Here is a 20554-nt window from a genome sequence, read left to right as displayed (position 1 = left end):
CAACTTCGGGTAGATTCATTGTATCCCAGGCTCCGCGCTGCTGCGTACTACGGGCGGTACCCGGGCGGCTGTTCTTTTCGTAGGTGGCGAGGAGTTTGAAACTGCTGGCTCAGCATGTGGTGCGGCGGCGCAGCCGCAATGGTGGCCTTTTGCGCTGGACTTTGGGTCTCTAACCCGGGGCGGGCGCAGGGCCAGGAGGCCGGGGGAATCCCGGGCGCCGACTGTGAAGGTGAGCGGTGTGAGACCTGCTTGCATGGCGGTGGCACCAGGTCACAACGCAGCTGTTAGCTTTGGCGTCTCCCAGCCTTGGCTATTAATAACATTGCACTCAGGAATGCGGGCCCTGGCCCTGGTTTCTGATCGCCTTCGTCCAAGCCTAGGCAAAAGTTCGAGCTGGGCCCAGTGACACCTTCAGACTGCGTTCTTGGTCTTGCTCTATTAAACCGCCGCTGTCAAAGCTGGTGCGTTTAGATTTGGACTCAATTTTGTGCACACACGTCTAGCTGCAGAGGCACGTGCTGCCCTAACCGGCAACACTTGCAGTGTACAGAAGTCTTTCAAGTTCAAATTAGTTTGTAACTCCCAAAAAGACAAAACGTGACAAACTATCTGTAATTGAGGTGAAATGGCTTAAATCAGAGGACAGAATTAACATTTGTTAGGACTTCACAGGGAAAAGGTGCTTTACAAGGAGTACTTTAACTGGTTAGAAAAAGGAATACAGGAGAATGAGTCCTTTTCTGTTCACAGAATCTCCTCTGTGGACTTGCAGCTAGAATATATGGGTCTATGTCCCACTCAGCCTTCTGGCTCCAACTGGCACTGTAACTGGTTCTTGAAAAATCAACGTGATAATCCTATCTCAGAGGGCTGTTAACGAGATCAAAGAAGATAATTAGCTGTGCTAGCTCCTCCCTCTCTGGGTTTTCCTTGTGGCTCAGCTGGTAAAGAATCTGCCTGCAATCAGGGAGACCAGGGTTCGATCCCTGGATTGGGAAGATCCCCTGGAGAAGGGAAAGGCTACCCACTCCAGTATTCTCGCCAGGAGAATTCCATGGACTGTATAGTCTATGGAGTCGCAGAGTCGGACACGACTGAGCTACTTTGACTTTAAGCCCCTTCCTCCTGGGCTATTGGAGCACTTACCTCGTGTTTAATTCATTGAAATAATTGCCTTAGATGTATATCCTTCACTCAGCCCTAAGCCTGAAAATTTATTCTCACATAACAGGAAATGGTAACCTCACAATACATGTTGAATGAATGGGTAACTACAGACTGTACCATATAAGTGAATAAGTCTTCACTATTGGAGTCCAGTTTTCTGTCGGCCCTGCAATAATTAAGCTTTTCTCCAGAAATTTAAAATACCTACATGATGTTATTATCAAACTTTAGATACAGGCAGTTACTCAGCTAAATATTGTAATTTTGTTTAAAGGTCCTGTATAACTTAACTTGGTCCTACATGTATAAAGCAGAACTTATAAGGCATAAACAATTGATTGGATTAATCATCAGCAGTTTAGTTTCCGGAGTTTCTACTTACAAACATTTCAGAAGAGCCAGAACGTAAGGATTAATTAAATCTGAAGCTTCTAACTTGAATTTATTACAGCATATTGTGATTATTAACCTGCATGTCTGACTAACCTGGGTGTGTGTTCCCCTTTGTTAACACTGTAGAATCATAGCAAAGGAAATACTGGTTTTAGAACAAAAGGAAAAAGTCTAGATCTGGGTCTGTTTCTGCTTATGAGTCTTTATCATTAGCCAATTAACTTCCCATTGTAAGATTAAAATGCTATACTATACATAATGTAGGGCAAATTTCCATTCTTATCATGACTATTCTGTGGCATGGGACACCACTGATTTCTTTTATCAATAAAAAGAACTGACAAAACATCAAAATTAATTGGCTGTGTTTTGAAATTGGGAGATGTCATATTTAAAAATTCAGATTCTGACTTATCTTGAAAACCAGGTTACCAGTCAAGACTAGCCCATCTGTCTAATTCCATATAGTGGGAATTAGCTGTGGCTGCTCTTTTCAGAAAGGACAGCCCATTGGTGCTTGGATTGGCTTACCCATTCATTTTATCTGTCTGAGTCCTGAGAATATTTAAGTTTCCGATTGTTTTAGGTCATGTGAAGCTTATTGAAAAAAAAAAGTAAATATTTCTGAATCTCATTTAAAGGATAGTATTATGGGACTATTAAAATTCTTTTTTACTTTGATAATTAATATTCACTTATGGGACTAATTGTAATAAATAAAACCCTACAGCGTAAGTAAAAGAAGTATGGTTATCTGGTTAAATACATGCCAGAATCCTTAAACTAATTTGTTAGTTGATTTATAGTGATATTACTGTCTTCATGTAAGCCCAAGGAATCTTTTCCATTCTTACTGTGACTTCTCTTTGCCATGGGACACCACTGACTTTTTCAGAAATTTTCTTCTCTCCCTTTTGGCCATGCCAGGTGGCATGTGGATGTTAGTTCCTCTACCAGGGATGGAACCTGCACCCCCTGCAGTGGAATGGTAGAGTCTTAACCACTGGATCACCAGGGAAGTCCTTAAAATTTCTTCTCTTCATTGCTATGATACTGCTTTACCCCTGCTTTTGCTTCCTGTCTCTGTGGTCATTTGTTTGACAGTATCTGTAAGTTTCTAATTCTCTAGCCATGGCTTCAGTATTAGAATTTTCCAGAATTTTGCCCTCTGCCCTCTTCTCTTCTCAGTCTACACACTCTTCTGTGCAATTGGAATTGACCTACCCATAGTCTGATTAATCCAAGATGTTTATACCGACCCCATCTCCTTTCTGGAGTCCCAGATCTTGCATCCAATTGACAACTGAACACCTCTATTTAGATATCTTCTACTTCAAACTCAACAGAGTCACAAAGCAAAGTTATTTTCTCCTCTCCTTCTCAGTCCCCCAAGTCTGTTATGCTATGACACCAGTATATAACTATTCCACTAGACTAGACTTCTCTGCCTGATCCCCTAAACCCATCAAACACTGGGGCTATTGACTCTACCTTCTGATTGACTCTGCTCCTTTCTTCTGCCCAGCTCCAATGCCTTGTTACCAACCTTCACCATTTTCAGCTGCCACAATTGCATCCTTCCCCTAGTGTGGTGATCATGTAATTCCCATACATAGTATCTTTTACTGATCTTCCAACTTCCTCCAGGGAGGTGCCTCCCTTTTGCATTTAGTACCTGTTTCATAGTGTTGAGAAATCATTTTGGCTTCCCATGTGTGCCTTCCTTGACAGTCAAGACTTTTTCTCTTCCTACATCATCTCCAGCAGCTACCATGGTTCAATTCTGTTGAACATGCATTATATAATGCTTCAATAACAGGTTATATAGATTTTAGTGAGTCAAAAGTGTATCATTCAAAGTGTAAGTTAGAATTCCCAACTTCCATCATCTAGGTAATACATTGACAGAGCAACAGTTGAAGTGTGGATATCATCTGAAGGTGTATTTGAGAATAGAGAAGGAGCTTTGAGGCATCAGAACACAGGGTTTCATTTGCAGGAAGAGGGGAATCAGAGGTCACCAGGAAGCTTTAAAGATGGTTTCTGCATTGATCACTTCAGCAGGTATCTCCTTTGCATACTTGGTCTATTTGCTAGTTAAACTTAGCAAAATGCATGTTTTCCACATTGTATCAGTAACATTCAACACAACTGATCAGTTAGTCCCTCCCTTTTAACACTTTCTTCACTGTCTCCTGGGACACACTCATTCTTTGTTCTCATCCTACCTTACTGGCTTCTTATTTCAGTCTCTTCTTATTCTTTACATCTTTTCAACTCCTACACAATGGAGTTAACATCACACTGAGACCTGGGATCTCTCCCTATCCTGTGGTCTCATCCTTTAACACCATTTTGTTCAGTTCAGGCGCTCAGTCGTGTCCAACTCTTGTGACCCCATGGACTGCAGCACTCCAGGCCTCCCTGTCCATCACCAACTCCTGAAGTTTACTCAAACTCACATCCATTGAGTCAGTGATGCCATCCAACCATCTCATCCTCTGTCGTCCCCTTCTGCTGCCTTCAATCTTTCCCAGCATCAGGGTTTTTTCCAGTGACTCAGTTCTTTGCATCAGGTGGCCAAAGTATTGGAGTTTCAGTTTCAGCTTCAGCATCAGTCCTTCCAATGAATATTCAAGACTGATTTCCTTTAGGATTGACCAGTTGGATCTCCTTGCCGTCCAAAGGACTCTCAAGAGTCTTCTCTAACACCACAGTTCAAAAGCATCAATTCTTTGGCACTCAGCTTTCTTTATAGTTCAATTCTCACATCCATACATGCCTACTGAAAAAACCATAGCTTTGACTAGTCAGATCTTTGTTGGCAAAGTAATGTCTCTGCATTTTAATATGCTGTCAAGGTTGGTCATAACTTTTCTTCCAAGTAGCATCTTTTAATTTCATGGCTGCAGTCACCATCTGCACTGATTTTGGAGCCCCCGGAAATAAAGTCTGTCACTGTTTCCACTGTTTGCCCATCTATTTGCCATGAAGTAATGGGACCAGATGCCATGATCTTAGTTTTCTGAATGTTGAGTTTTAAGCCAACTCTCCTCTTTCACTTTCATCAAGAGGCTCTTTAGTTCTTCGCTTTCTGCCATAAGGGTGGTGTCATCTGCATATCTGAGGTTATTGATATTTCTCCCGGCGATCTTGCTTCCAGCTTGTGCTTCATCCAGTCAAGTGTTTCTCATGATGTACTCAGCATATAAGTTAAATAAGCAGGGTGACAATATACAGCCTTGACGTACTCCTTTCCCAATTTGGAACCAGTCTGTTGTTCCATGTCCAGTTCTAACTGTTGTTTCTTGACCTGCCTACAGATTTCTCAGGAGGCTGGTAAAGTGGTCTGGTATTCCCATCTCTTTAAGAATTGTCCAGAGTTTGTTGTGATCCACACAGTCAAAGGCTTTGGCATAGTCAATAAAACAGAAATAGATGTTTTTCTGGAACTCTTTTGCTTTTTCGATGATCCTTTCTGTCCTTTATTGCGCCCATCTTTGCATGAAAGTTTCCCTTGGTATCTCTAATTTTCTTGAAGAGATATCTAGTCTTTCCTATTCTATTGTTTTCCTCTATTTCTTTGCACTGATCACTGAGGAAGGATTTCTTATCTCTCCTTGCTATTCTTTGGAATTCTGCATTCAAGTGGGTATATATTTCCTTTTCTCCTTTGCCTTTCGCTTCTCTTCTTTTCATAGCTATTTGTAAGGGCTTTTTGCCTTTTCAGAAAACCATTTTGCCTTTTTGCATTTCTTTTTCTTTGGAATGGTCTTGCATCACTGCCTCCTGTACAGTGTCACGAACCTCCATCCATAGTTTTTCAGGCACTCTATCAGATCTAATCCCTTGAATCTATTTGTCACTTCCACTGTACAGTCGTAAGGGATTTGATTTAGGTCATACCTGAATGCTCTAGTACTTCTCCCTACTTTCTTCAATTTAAGTCTGAATTTGGCAATAAGGAGTTCATGATCTGAGCCACAGTCAGCTCCCAATCTTGTTTTTGCTGACAGTATAGAACTTCTCCATCTTTGGCTGCAAAGAATATAATCATATAACTCCAGATGTACATACCTAGCTGCTCCTTACTGTTTGCGGTGTCAAATAGTGTATTAGCGTTCTCTAGAGAAACAGACCAAGAAGATAGATAGATACATACATACAGATAGATTTATTATAAGGAATGGCTCTCCTGATTATGGAGACTGAGATATCTAAAGTATGTATTATGGGCCAACAGGCTGGGGGCCCAGGAGAGTTGATAGTGCATAAGGCAGTCTACTGGAGAAATCCCTCATGTTTGGGAAGGGCAATCATTTTTGTTCTATTCAGGCCTTCAGCTGATTGGAAGAGGCTTATCCACATCATGGAGGACAATCCGTTTACCTAGAGTTCATGGATCTAAATGTTAATCTCATTCAAAAACACTCTCCAAGTGGATGCATGTAACATTAATGTCACACTTGTCTAGAAGTATCTCAAACTTCACTGAAGTATGTCTAGACTTAATTCTGGGACTTCCCTGGTGGGTCCAGTGGCTAAGACTCTGCGTTCCCCATGCAGGAGGCCTAGGTTTGATCCCTGGTCGGGGAACTAGATCCCACATGCTGCAACTAAGCCCCAGTGCAGTCAAATAAATAAAAATACATTTAAAAAAAGACTGAATTCCTGCTGAGCTTCCCAGTTTAGCAAATGGTAAACTCCACTCTTACAATATCTCAAGCCAAAATCCTTGAAGTCATTCTTGACTTCTGTCTCTGCCCACACCTCTGTGACTCTCTCATGCCACATCTAATCCATTAGTAAATTCTTTTGGCTTTGCCTTCAAAATATATCCAGCATCTCATCACCTCCAAGGCTCCCACCCTGGTCCAAGATAGGCAGCTATTCTAAGAACCTCCAAACTGTTCTGCCTCCTTTCCTTCTTGGCCCCCTGCAGAGTATTCTCTGAAGAACCTCCAGAGGCATAGTTTAAAAGTCATGTCAGACCACTGCACTCCTCTCAAAACCTATAATGGCATCCCTTGTCAAAGCAGGAATCAGAGTCCCTACCATGGCCCCAAGGCCTTAGGTGACCTGACATGCCTCATTTTATTTGACCTCATTTTCTACTACCGTCCCTCTTCATCACTCTACTTCCCCAATATTGGCTCCCTGACTGTTCCTGGTGCTGCCAAGGACACGCCTGCCCTATTCTTCCCTCTGCCTGGAGAGTTTCTCCCCAGCAGTCCACTTAATCTGTTTTCTCATTTCCTTAGGTTTTCTGCTCAAACACAACTTTATCTGAGAGACCTTCCCTGACCACCCCATTTAGAATAATACTATTACCCTGTCACCCTCTATCCTCCTTACCAAGTTGATGTTCTTTCATAGCCACAAGAGACTTTTATTTATTCACTAGAATGTAATCCTTGAGAGTAGGAACTTTGTTTTTCCAACAGCCTGTAGAATACTGTCAGGCACTTACTACTTGCTCAATAAATGTTTGTTAAAACCACAACATGGCTATTATATTTAGTGTTCTGTTTTTATTAAATAGCATAAAAATCATGTTCTAAAAATGGACATTTCCAGTCTTTCAGCTGAAAACAACTAAAAACACTGGATAAAATGAAAAATATGAAGTGTAAGTTAGGAAGGCCTTGTTGTTTGTGGTTTAGTTGCTAAGTCGCGTCTGACTGTTTTGCAACCCCATGGACTGTAGCCTGGTAGGATCCTCTGACCATGGTATTTCCCAGGCGAGAATACTGGAATGGATTGCCCTGTCCTTCTCCAGAAGATCTTCCCGACCCAGGGATGGAACCTATGTCTCCTGCATTGACAGGTGAGCTCTTTACCACTAAGCCATCAGGGAAGCCCAGGAAGGCATACTCAGAGGCTGAAAACAATGTGAAAATGGGAACCAAAGGAGGTGAAGGGACCCCTGAGGCTGGGACTTTTCTTGAGAGTATTGGCCACCCAGGTGATTGGAAGTTAGATTTTTCATGGCTGTAAAATAAAAAGAATGAATACAATAGAAAAGAAGGATAAAGATATAGTCCAGAACCTTCTCGTTAGGCACATATAACTGGATCCTCCTCCAATTAGTTTGAAACCCTAGACAGCTACACCTTCATTATAAAAGGTGACCTGGAAATGACCACAACTCTACCACCATCTCTAGAGACTAAAGGGAATTGTAGTACTTGAAGTTTTTTACTGAATAAAAGGGAAAACAAAAAATACCTCCTAATTAGTCATAGTCACAAGCTACCACACATATGCATTGAAGTCCAAATGTACACAGCCAACCTGGGTGATCCAAAGCATCTCAAACTGAGAATTTAGTTTAAAGGGGTTTCAAGTAGGTATGAGCAAATGTTAATCTCACTGATAGGAATCTACCTTCAACCCAGTCCCACAAAATTCTAATAATTCCAACAAAGTTCTCAGAAAGAAAGCTCACGATTGGAAAAGTCACAAACACATGGGAAGAAGAGCATCCTAAGTGGCAGCCAGTTGAGACGAGAGAGGCAGCATATCTGGAAAGGCTTCAGGGATTAGAATTATCAGGCACAGAATATAAAATATGTTTATTATATGTAAAGAAATGAAGGGATTGAAACTATGAATAAAGGGCAGGAGACTATTAAAAATATTTCCAACATATGTGGAAAAGAACCAAATAAGCAGGCACAAACAGAAATTAGTAGGATTAGGACTTCCCTGGTGGTTCAGTATTGGAGAGTCCACTTGCCAAAGCAGGGGACATGGGTTTGATCCCCTGGTTTGGAAAGATTCCACATGCCTCAGAGCAACTGAGCCCGTGTGCCACAACTACTAAGCCCACGAGTGCGACTACTGAGGCCTGGGTGCCTAAAGCCCATGCTCTGCAATAAGAGAAACCACTGCAGTGAGAAGCCTGTGCACTGAAACTAGAGAACACCCACTCGCAGCAGCGAAGACCCGGCTCAGCCAGACAAATACAAATAGATTAAATAAGTGGGATTAATAGTGGGTTAGACAGAGCTGAGAAAAAGACTTAGAGAGTTGAAGACTGAAGAAACTGTCAAGAAGGAATCACTGAGTGATTCTGAGAATAAAAATACAAAACAGAGATAAAGGTACAATGTGGATCAAGAGAAAAATTCCCACGTATGTTAATTGGACTTCCAGAAGGAGAAGAGAGAGGTATGGATGGAGCAAAAGAGATGGTAACTCATTTTTCCAAACTGATGAAAATCACCCATCCACAGATTTTGAAGTCCAGCATATTCCAAACAGTATAAATAAAAATAACTCCACATCTAACCACATAAGAAGGAAACCGAAAAACACAAAAGGAAATCTTAAGCACAGAAAAAGAAGACTGATAAAACTTCAAAGGAATGGCAATTAGACTGTCAGATGATTCAACGTTGAAAGGCCTGAAGTCACAGCCAATAAATATTAAATAGTAAAGCCAGGATTTGGACCCAGAAAGTTTGGCTTCAGAGCCCAAGCACTGAGTCACTTCTAAATTGCCTCTGAGTATGGAGTTGGGAACTAATTTATTTAAGGCAACAGTAAAAATAAAATTGGAATGACGAAGTTTAGCTTACATTTATTCAAGAACTTCTGGTTATTCTTAAAGTCTCAACGCATTATAACATGTATCTTATTCCTAGGTAGCAATTCCCCCTGGTCCTGACACCAGCAAGACTAATCTGGTGTCTTTTTTACCATCCAAAATCAAGTGGAGCAGATAATGTGGTACCAACTTCAGTTCTAGAAGGTGTGGATGGAACTGCTGGAAACAATGTTTCTAGTTTATGGGTAGTTTAATAATTTCACTAACCTGATTTTAAACTTTATCATTATCTTAAAAAAAGTTGCAGCTCTTTTCCTGCAGGTGGCATTATTATATTTTTTAAGTACTAAGTTGTAAATACTCGTTAGGAGACAAATACTGTTGCTGTTGTTCAATTGCTAAGTGGTGTCTGACTTTTTTCGAACCCATGAACTGCAGCACGCAGGCTTCCCTGTTCTTACAAAGATTTTAAGGCTACATAAAAATATCCAACCAAACGCTTTTTACAGGAGATGGGTTTAGGCAACAGAACTAAATCTTTCTTTTCCACAGAAAAACCTATAATAAATATTTAAAACTAAAAATAGGAGAGACTTGGAAACAAGTATAAAATTTATTTCAGAGTGATTTTCTTAAAGAGGAGTGGAGAAATGGGATGGTGTTTGTTGTTGGGGAGGGGTATTGAGGGAGATTTTGTTGCTTTTAAGATGTGAGAATTAACAGCATGTTCATGGGAACAATACAGGAGAGAGGGCAGAGGTGCAGGAGCAGGGAGCTGATAGTATCTGCTTAGCAGGTGGAAGAGTTGTCACACTTCATTCATAGAATTAAAGTAGACTCTGTTGTGTAGTAGAGGCGGTGACAGAGGCAAATGAGAGTTCTCTTTTGTTGCTCTTTTTTTGCCCCTCGAAGAAATGGGAAGCAGGATCAACCATGATGGTGGGGTGGAGGTGTTAGGCAAGGCTTGCTAGAGAGCTGCTGTGTAGTCATCCTTTTGGGAGTGGGATAGAGTGTGGGTGAGGTCCAAGCAGTGGGATTGTTGGAAGCACTGGGGGCTCATTGAAATCAGCAGTCATGAATTAACAGCGAGACCAGTGAGCCTGGTGGTGCAGTTTCCTCCTGCCATGTTAAGTGAGTGTAGGTGTCAAGTGGGTGGAAAGAGGTTTCAACCAGCGTTAAGATTTTGCTGGGTGAGTCCAACAAAGGAGAGCGATATAAGGGAGGTGAATTTGCGTGAAAAGGAGTGATTATAATGTTGAACCACAGAATGTAAGCTGGGTGAGGAAGCATGGTAGAGAGGCAGCAGAATCAACGTGACCTGGCGGGGTCAGAGAATCGTTAGTGCTGGGATGTTAGAGGATGTGAGCTGGGAAGATGGGAGGTGAAGATTGGACAACGAAATGTTTCCACTGAGAATACAGAGAAGTTACAGTCACTGGTAATGACTGGACCTAAGGGTATGACCACAGCAAAAATGTGTTTGGAATATTAATCCTTTGTCAGTTATATAAGTTGTAAATACCTTCCTCCAGTTTGTGGCTTGTCTTACCATTTGCTTATGATTTATTTTGCATTTACAAAAGTGGTTAATTTTGATGTAATTAAATGTACAGTCTCTGGTTTGGTATCTTCTTTAAGAAATTCTTCCTTATCCTGAAAAAGATGCTTTCTTCTAAAACTTGTTATGTGGCTTTTCTCTTATGTCTTTATTCTCCTGGGATTGACATTTGTGTAGTTTCCGATAAGGATCTAAGTTGAACTTTTCCCAAGGTACATGGTCCGAGTATCATTTATTGACTTGTGCATTTTTTCCCCCACTGATTTTTAACATTGCTTCCATCCTATACCAAGCTCCTCTAGATTTCTGAATTTGTTTCTAGTCTCACTTTTGTTCCAGCAGCTTTTTTTTTCTGCGCCAGTCCCACCATGTTTTAAATGATATAGCTTTAGAATGTCTTGATATCAGTAAGATCTGCTCCCCAAGTTCCTTCTTCAGAAATTTCTTGGCTTTCATTTGCTCTTGTTTTTTCATATGTATTTTTGGATCAGTTCGTCAAATCTGATTTGACAAAACTTTTGGAATTTTTAATGAGCCCTGATGGCTCAACAATAAAGCATCTGCCTGCAATGCAAGAGACACAGGAGACACGGGTTTGATCGCTGGGTTGGGAAGATCCCTTAGAGAAGGTAATGGCAACCGACTCCAGTATTCTTGACTGGGAAATCCCATGGAAAGAGGAGCCTGGTGGGCTACAGCTCATAGGGTTGCAAAGAGTTGGACACGACTAAGTGACTAAATAACAACCGTAGAATTTGCTGCTCTTCCTTATGATATTCCCCTAGAATCCTCTTTCTAATATTAGGGCTGCTTTGTTCCATCATAAGCTCTGGTCTCCATCTCCCTCTCAGCTTGCTTGGACCACACACCTGCCCCTTTGAGCCAGCAACATGGGAAAGCAGCTCCTCCTGTTGCACAGTAACCTAGTGGATGAGGCTGTGCACCAGAGTGAGACCTCCTGGGATCAAATTGCCTCCACCATTTACTGGGCAAGTTCACTGGCCTCTCTCTGACTCAGCCTCTTCATCTGCAAAATAGGGGTAGAAATGTATCTACATCAGAGCTCTGTTCTGAGACTGGAATGAGTTCATCCACATAAAGTACTCAGAATGGTGCCAACAGCCAGTAACTAGGGTTGTTCTTCTTGCCTGTGCCTCTTCTGATCATCATCTCTTCATTGACTTTGGACCCTGGGACTGATTATGATTGTTTAGATAGGGGTTCAAACTGGAACAAAGACACAGATGCCGACTACCAAGGAGCTTCATTCAAGACACATACTCTGGTTCTTCTCTGTGCTTTACCAAAGCTGTCCCTAGCATCATGTCCCAGAGGAGCCTGGCTATATGTTCCTATAGGGTTAGTGACATTCTCATATTAGGTGGGAAATTCTCATATTTGAGAGTGGAACTTGGTTTCACAGACTGGATTGATTCAATAAGCTTATGTTATTCAAGGCCCAATACTAAGTGAATAGGTACAGACCCCAAACCATTCTTACTTATAATATGAATTTGTTGTCACGATGCATTGAATCATACTTTTCTATTTGGTGGGAGGGACATGTACATAGGTGTGGTAGTGGTGACATTGTACATAAATACACAAATACATAATTTCTTTGTTCCTTATAGTATGTCAAGAATTCTTGAGTCGATTCTACAACTCCTTGATAGCCAGAGGAGTCAACTTTTCCCTGGACACCATAGAAAAGGAATTAATCAACTTTTGCTTGGATGTCAAAGGAAAAGAAAACCGCCTGGTATGGTAAATTTTCACCTTTCATTTCCCTCCTGTTCTGGGAGAAAACTGCTGTTCCATTTCTTATCTTGAGTTTAATGTTCTCCTGTTTGGATGTTTGCCCCAAGCATGTTCCCTGTAGAAGGCCAGCAAAAATTGATCTTTCAGGAAAATGGAGTCAATGTATTTTCACCTACAATATGTCTGGTTTCATCTGGCTTTTTGGAAAAAACATAGGCAACCAATTCCATGATTTCTTAAATGAAATTATTTACTATACAGTTGAATTCCTAATGAGAATTTATTTACTGTCCTGAGTTAAGTATGGGTAGACTTTACATTTCTAATCAAGACAATTAGTGAAACCTATCAAAATATTTTTACATCATTATTTATGCATAATTAATGAAGTATTTTTATTATCTTGAAATGGTGTTTCCTGGGTAAACACAAATGACTTGTTCCAATATACTGTCTTTATAGCACTAAAGACAATCTTGGGCCAATTTGCTTTGCCTAAAATTGTTGTATTGAATTTGTCAGTTAAATTTGCCTTGTTAACTGCTCACCACTGACACACTATAAAAATCTCAGCATTTGTCTGCACCATTAAGGTTTATATTTTTAAATGTAAAATGCTTTTCAGGTAGCTTGAAAGGCAGTACAACAGGATGGAACAGGGCATGGGCCCCAGAGCCAGAAGGCTAGATTTTTGAATTGATTCAGTCTCTTCTACTTGCCGGTTGGGTGACCTCCAGTTGGCTTGGGTGTGAAATAGGGAAAGTTCTAATACTAATGTCACAGCCTTGTTATGAGAAATAAATACATCAGTACCTTTAAAGCCCTGAGACCAGCATCTGATACAGACAAAACATTTAGCAACTGTTATCTCTCATCATTGGTCTTTAAGTTTAATGTGAATTTCAGGGCTCTTCAAATTAGGCTGATCATGGGAATGTAGTCATTGTTTTCACATGTCTTAGTGAGTAGGGGTTAAATTTAAGACCTGGCCCAGGAAAACTAGGTTAACCTCTTTCTCACTTCTGGAAATTATACTGCTTGCCTTTTCCAGTGTCTGGGACCCTAAATTCTCTTTGTTCCCCTTCAGTGCTACTATCTAGGAGCAACAAAAGATGCCGCTACTAAGATCCTAAGTGAGGTCACTCGCCCGATGAGTGTGCACATGCCTGCAGCGAAGATTTGTGAGAAGCTGAAGAAGATGGACAGTCAGATCTGTGAGCTGAAATATGGTATAATGGAGTTTAATGTTTTCCCCCCCAATGTCCAATGTATTGCCAGTTCCCTAAGCATGGGGCCAGGTTTCTAAACAGTGTTAGAAGGAAAGGAATTCTACACTTGCTAATAGGATGCTGGGCTACTGGATGGTGTCCTGTGTTGTCTGAGCTTCTTTCAGGAAAGAAAAATGAATTCTGGCACAATCAGCATTAGGTGAAACTGCCCACCCAAATGGCAGAATTTAAACTCTTAAATCACCAAGACATTTTCAACTACATATGTCAAGGAAAAGTTCAAAATATCAAGGGAGGGGCTTCCCTGGCGGTCCAATGGTTAAAACTCTGCCCTTTCAATGCAGGGGGCATGGGTTGAATCCCTGATCAGGAAACTAAGATCCCACATGCCATGTGGTATGGCCAATTAAAAAAAAAAAATTCAAGGGAGCAGCTATTCATGGTGAATTAGCTCTTGGTAACCTATTAAGCCCTGGAGAAGGAAATGGCAACCCACTCCAGTACTCTTGCCCAGAAAATTCCATGGATGGAGGAACCTGGTGGGCTACAGTCCATGGGGTCACAAAGAGTCAGACACGACTGAGTGACTTTACGAACCTATCAAGACCAAAGGTGCATCTACTCAAAGGTAATGTAAGGACCCTGAACTTTTAAATGGGGCTCTAACATTCTTCCTAAGTCTATCACTCTGCCAGGTTTAACTTTTAGGAAATAGGTTAATCACATTAAATCAGATTTTGGCTGATGAAATAGACTTATCAAGAGTGCCGAAAATAAACAGCCAGAAAAAGAAGATGTCCTATTTAAAACGTTATCCTTGGCCTTATAAATTTTACATACATATATCTATTCTGATACAGATAATTTGTATCTGGGCCAGCCTTTGGGGTAGATGGATAGGACTTACAGGAGGCTGGGGAATTCCGCCTTTAGCCTATCCTTTAACCCCTCCAGTTCCACCAGGAGAAGTCCATTTCTTTTGTTTAAGTCATTGTTTTCACATTACATACGTGGCGTAGTATTTTAAACTACCTAAGTAATTAGCACCCAACTCTGAATCATTAATACTTTAGTCTTATTTTCCAACATGGCTGTGTAATATGCCTGTGCGCCATAGCTACACATCTGGCTTTAAAAAGGTTTAAATGTCTGGAAGATATCAAAGACAACCTGTTTCTCAGCTGGGCAAGGGCAAGCCCTAACTTCCAGGGTGGTGATGATGGACTAGCATCTTTTTCTTAGCTTCCAAGTAATGAAGTAGAAGGAGGAATCACTGAGTCTGTAGGAAAAACAGTCCCCAAAGGGACAAAACTGTACTGATTCTTTTGTTTAGCACATTTCTTTGGAATAATTTCTGCTATGAGCAAGGTATCTTACTGGGCTCCTTGAATAATAGAAAAATTCATCAGATAGTATTGAGAAGGAATGAATACTTAACTAATGTTTCAGCAATGCTGGCCACTAGAGGCCCCTGGGGAGCCATGGATTGGATTTACTTTTGGTATCAACCTTTCCCCTGTAGCTTTAGGGTGCCATAGAGAATTTTCTTTTTAAATTGATATCAAATGATAAGTTCTCCAGAATAACCTGAAGAAACTACCAGCACCTAAAAGAAAGTAATTTTCTCCCTCCACTATTTATCTTGAATAGACCACTAGCTCTAAATTTTTCCCAGCTTCCTTTTGGTGAAAAAGTTGATATTGAACAAGGGCCTTTGAGCTGTGGAATACTAAAATCTGGGCTATAAAAGGTTCTACTCTTAAAAGGTATTATTTTGTCATATCAACCATGAAATTAAAAAACAAGGTAAGTGTAGATTTGGAATATGTTTTCAATCAGGAAGGTGTTATTTGGTTTTGAACCTGAGAGGATGTTTCTGCTTTCTCTGTTTTTTAAAAGAATAGGAATCATTATTAAAAATTGTAAAGATTCTCGAATTTATGGTTACCGGTGGAGGAAGGGTGGCGGAAAAAGATAGTTAGGGAGGTTGTTATTGAGATTTACACACTGCTATATTTAAAATGGATAACCAACAGGGACCCACTGTATAGCACAGGGAACTCTGCTCAACGTCATGTGGCAGCCTGGATGGGAGGGGAATTTGGGGAAGAATGAATACATGTATATGTATGGCAGAGTCCCTCTCCTATGCTCCTGACACTATCACAATATTGTTAATTGGCTACACACCAATTAAAATAAAAAGTTTAAATTCAAAATACACACACACACGAATGGAAGAATTTTCTGCAGCACAGAGTGTAATGACCCTCCAAATAAAAAAGGCTCTATATACAACTTTGATTTATTTCCAGCTTTACTGAGATATAATTAACATATAAAAGTGTGTAAGTTTAAGGTATAAAATATGTTGATTTGATAAACTTATATAGTGTAATATGATTACCATGTTAGCTAATATCTCCATCATTATCATGTAATTACCAATTGTGATGGTTAGCAAACAGTTCCATTATATCATCTAATTACCCTTCCTTTTTGTGATGAGACTATTTAAGCTCTACTCTCTTAGCAACTTTCAAATATACAATACAGCATTATTAACTCTCTTCACCATTTTGTTCTTTCTCAGGACTGCTTTGACTGTTCGGGGTCCTTTGTGATTCCATACAAATTTTAGGACTTTTTTTTTTTTTTCTATCTCTGCAAAAGTGCCACTGGCATTTTAGTAGGGATTACATTGGTTTTATAGATAGCTTTGGATAGTATAGACATTTAGTTAAAAAAAAAAACAACTTCATGTTATTGATTTTGGGCTGTGCTGTGGGTCTTGCTGCTTTATTCGGACTTTTCTCTAGTTGTAGTGTGCAGGCTTCCCATTGCGGTGGCTTTTCTTGTTGCAGAGGGCTTCCCAGGTGGCGCAGTGGTAAAGAATCCAACTGCCAATGAAGGAGACGCAGGAAACCTGGTTCAGTCCCTGGGTGGGGAAGATCTCCTGGAGTAAGAAATGACAACCCACTCCAGTATTCTTGCCTGGCAAATCCCGTGGACAGAGGAGCCTGGTGGGCTAGCCTGTGGGGTCACTAAGAATCAGACATGATTAAGCATGCCATACTCAAATGCTGAGCGCCTCTTGTCACAGAACACAGGCTCCAGGCATGTGGACTTCAGTAATCGCAGTGCACAGGCTTGGCAGTTGCACTTGTGCTCTGGAGCAGAGGCTGAATAGTTGTGGCCCACGGGCTCAGCTGTTCTGTGACCTTTGGAATCTTCCTGGATTGAAACTGTGTCCCCTGCATTGGCAGGTGGATTCTTACCATTGTACCACCAGGGAAGTCCAGTATGGACATTCTGAATTCTTCCAAACCATAAATATGGGATCTCTTTCCATTTGTTCATGTCTTCTTCAATTTCTATCATCCAAGTCTTGTCATTTTCTGTGTACAGATCTTTGACCGCCTTGATTAAGTTTTTTCCTAAGTCTAAAATTCAACTTTTAAATTAGGGTACACTTATTGGAAAATTTTGATAAGTCACTTGATAGCTATGTTAGGTTATTAAAAGGCTTTTAAATGCCATGTTCTTTCATGTAGGTGTCAAAAAGAAGTGCTGCAGAAGATGTCAAACCAAAAAAGTCCTAGGATGCCACTAATTTTTAAAAAATATTTTAGCTACACCATGCAGCATGTGGGATCTTAGTTCCCTGACCCAGGATCAAATCTACACATCTTGCAGTGATTAAGATTTCACTTTCCAATGCAGAGGGTACAAGTTCAGTCCTTGGTTGGGGAGCTAAGTGTGTAGTCTCAACCACTGGACAGCCTGAGAAGTCCCAGAACTAATAGTTGAATAAGTCAACTGAAGTGCTGTAGCTATGAGCAAGCATCCACCTAGTGGCTGGGGAGGTGGGGAGGACACTTTGCTTTGAAAGAGAAAAACTGCCCCTTTCTGATACAGAAGTCATAGTCATGAGTATATTATAGATGAGCTTAATTTTTTTTTTCTATTTTTGGGCTTGGCAATAGAGCGGTAGCTGAGTTCTTGACATCCTCTGAAGATAATCTGTAAATAGGGAAACAGTAGTCTTGCTAGAGGAGTTAGATGCTGGTGACAGATACTATTGGCAAGAATGTTAGGAACCAGATTGGCTGGTACAGAAGCATCAGCATTAGAGAAGTTGGTATACCCCAAAGGACTGTAAATCAACTCTGTGTGGCTTGGTGATCTCAGTAGGGGAGGGGAAATCAGGTGAGTTTAAGCTGAGATCCAGAATAGCTAAGGATTGGTGAGAATGCTCCTAATTTCATTCATGTGTTTGTGTTTCTTTAAATTTGTATTTTAAAACTAGCTTAAATTCTTTATATTTTATTTATATTCTTTAAATTTATATTTTAAAATTGTATTTAAATTCTTTAAATTTGTATTAAAAACTAATTTGTATTAGTGCTTTGTGATATATATGCTCACCCGTTTTAACTCAGACATATCTTTCTATAAAAACTGAACCATGGGATTTCCCTGGAAGCCTAGTGATTAAGATTTCACTTTCCAGTGCAGAGGGTACAAGTTCAGTCCTTGGTTGGGGACCTAAGATACCACATGCCTCACAGCCAAAAAAAAAAAAACATGAAACAAGCAATATTTTAAGAAATTCAATAATGACTTTAAAAATGGTCCACATTAAAAAAAAAAAAAAACTAAACTAAAAGAGAAAGTGAACCATACTTTCTAGTAAATTACAATCCATGCTTTCAGTTGGCCACACACAAGGCCATCCCAAGGCACCAGCCTCTTGATTCCTTTCTTTTTGCCTTAAAAGTAGCAATTAGGATGTGGTGCTATTTGTTTTAGGAACACTGCATAGGTCCCCGTTTTGCAACAAGTATGATTCCATGGAGAGGAAATCTGATAGATCATGAGTTATCCTAAAATAGCTTTATATATGATACATTTTTCTTAGGTATGTCTTGGTTTTCATAGACCTTGGGATTCTTCCCCACTTTGGATCACAGGGTAGACAATACCAAGATAAGTAACACCATTTGCTTTTCTTAGTTTTGTTTTTTTTTTTTTTTTAATGTGTCCCTTTCCTTTTTGTCATGAAGAAAAGAAACTGGACTTGGCATCAGTGGACCTGTCCAAGTTGAGAGTAGCAGAGCTGAAGCAGATACTGCATGGCTGGGGAGAAGAGTGCCGGGCCTGTGCAGAAAAAACCGACTACGTGAATCTCATCAAAGAACTGGCACCCAAGTATGCAGCGACGCACCCCCAAACAGAGCTCTGACTCCTGGAAGCCAGCACACCATTGGCTGTAATTAGAGGCAAAATGCCTCTCTAGGATATGGATGCATTGGTTGAGAGGAACCAGGAATTTCAATATATGTGGTCTCAGACTTTTTGTTTGGATATGACACTTCAGAATGGTTACCTGAGTTTATAAGTAGAACTGTTAGTATTAGTGGTTTCTTAAATCTGTAGTGTACCAAAACCTACAAGTGCCTTTCTCATAATTTTCTTATATGTCAATTACCATTGCCTAAACTGGGAAAAGTGAACCACTGAAAAATCAGTGGAGTAAATTGATTCTAAGTAGGAAGAGAGTACTCAGAAGCTCTCTGTATACTGCTGCTGCTGCTGCTAAGTCGCTTCAGTCGTGTCTGACTCTGTGCGACCCTATAGATGGCAGTCGACTAGGCCTCTCTGTCCTTGGGATTCTCCAGGCAAGAACACTGGAGTGGGTTGCCATTTCCTTCTCCAGTGTACGAAAGTGAAAGGTGAAAGTGAAGTCGCTCAGTCGTGTCTGACTCTTGGCGACCCCATGGACTATACAGTCCTGAAATTTTCCAGGTCCCCCCCTTTTTTTTAGTATTCCACATATAAGCAATATTATATGACATTTATATATTGCTTACATTTGGATTATAAAAAAAGGGGCACAAATGAATTTATCTACAAAACAGAGTCACAGATGTAGAAAACAGTCTTATGGTTACTAAGGGTAGGGGGATGAAGAAAGGATAAATTGGGAGATTAGGATTGATACACACTCCTATATATAAAATAGGTAACTAAGAAGAATATGCTGTGTAGCACAGGGAACTCTACTCAATTACTCTATAATGGGCTATATGAGAAAAGAATTTTTAAAAAGTGGATGTATGTATGTGTATAACTAATTCACTTTGCTGTAATACCTGAAACTAACACAACATTGCAAAGCAAGTATACTCCAATAAAAAAAAAATGTTGGATTAGGACAAAAGAAAAGATGTTTAGCTTACCTAATTCCCAACTTCAACTCAAATGATGACCTGGTGAAATCAGAAGTTTTTTAAAAAGTAAACTTTGTATTTAGCTGTAAATTACTTTACCTTCTGGGGCTTCCCAGGTGACTCAGTGATAAAGAATCCACATGCCAATACAGGAGACACAGAAGACACAGGTTTGATCCTTGGGTTGGGAAGATCCCCTGAAGTAGGAGATGGCAAACCACGCTAGTATTCTTGCCTGGAGAATCCCATGGACAGTATTCTTGCTTGGAGAACCCCATGGACAGAGGAGCCTGGAGGGCTATAGTCCATGGGGTCACAAAGAGTTGAACATGACACACACACGCACACACATCTACACTCACACTGTTAATTGAGCTAAGCTCAAGGTCATTTGCCTTTCTTCCTATCACATATTAGAAAAACTTTATTTATTTTGGCTGTGCAGGGTCTTCATTGAGGTGTGCAAGCTCTCTAGTTGTAGCATGCAGGCTTAGTTGCCCAGAGGCATGTGGGATCTTAGTTCCCTGACCAGGGATCGATCCCTTGTCCCCTGCATTCGAACATGGATTCTTAACTACTGGACCACCCGGAAAGTCTCTAGACAAGCTTTTGATAGAGGATAGAAGCTTATTAAGACCAGCTGCAGGCAACATGGAGCTTT

The 20554-nt window shown here is 40.5% G+C and overlaps 1 protein-coding gene across 1 annotated transcript; it reads left to right on the top strand.

The window, feature by feature from the left end:
* The first annotated feature begins 114 nt into the window (after positions 1–114).
* CDNF (cerebral dopamine neurotrophic factor) lies at positions 115–18905 on the top strand. Its single transcript, XM_068987862.1, has 4 exons — positions 115–229; positions 12305–12432; positions 13519–13660; positions 18727–18905. The coding sequence occupies exons 1-4, from the start codon at positions 115–117 to the stop codon at positions 18903–18905; spliced, it is 564 nt and encodes a 187-aa protein (XP_068843963.1).
* The last annotated feature ends 1649 nt before the right edge of the window (positions 18906–20554 follow it).

The sequence above is a fragment of the Capricornis sumatraensis genome, chromosome 15, assembly GCF_032405125.1.
Source record: "Capricornis sumatraensis isolate serow.1 chromosome 15, serow.2, whole genome shotgun sequence".
NCBI classification, from domain to species: Eukaryota; Metazoa; Chordata; class Mammalia; order Artiodactyla; family Bovidae; genus Capricornis; species Capricornis sumatraensis.
This window is presented reverse-complemented; position numbering and strand designations above follow the sequence as displayed.

What these genes read in the sequence shown, in the direction of transcription:
- CDNF (XM_068987862.1), top strand. Translation starts at nt 115, where the DNA reads ATGTGGTGCGGCGGCGCAGCCGCAATGGTGGCCTTTTGCGCTGGACTT. An exon ending in CCCGGGCGCCGACTGTGAAG is followed by an intron (nt 230 to 12,304) that starts GTGAGCGGTGTG and finishes TGTTCCTTATAG; the next exon opens with TATGTCAAGAATTCTTGAGT. An exon ending in AAGGAAAAGAAAACCGCCTG is followed by an intron (nt 12,433 to 13,518) that starts GTATGGTAAATT and finishes GTTCCCCTTCAG; the next exon opens with TGCTACTATCTAGGAGCAAC.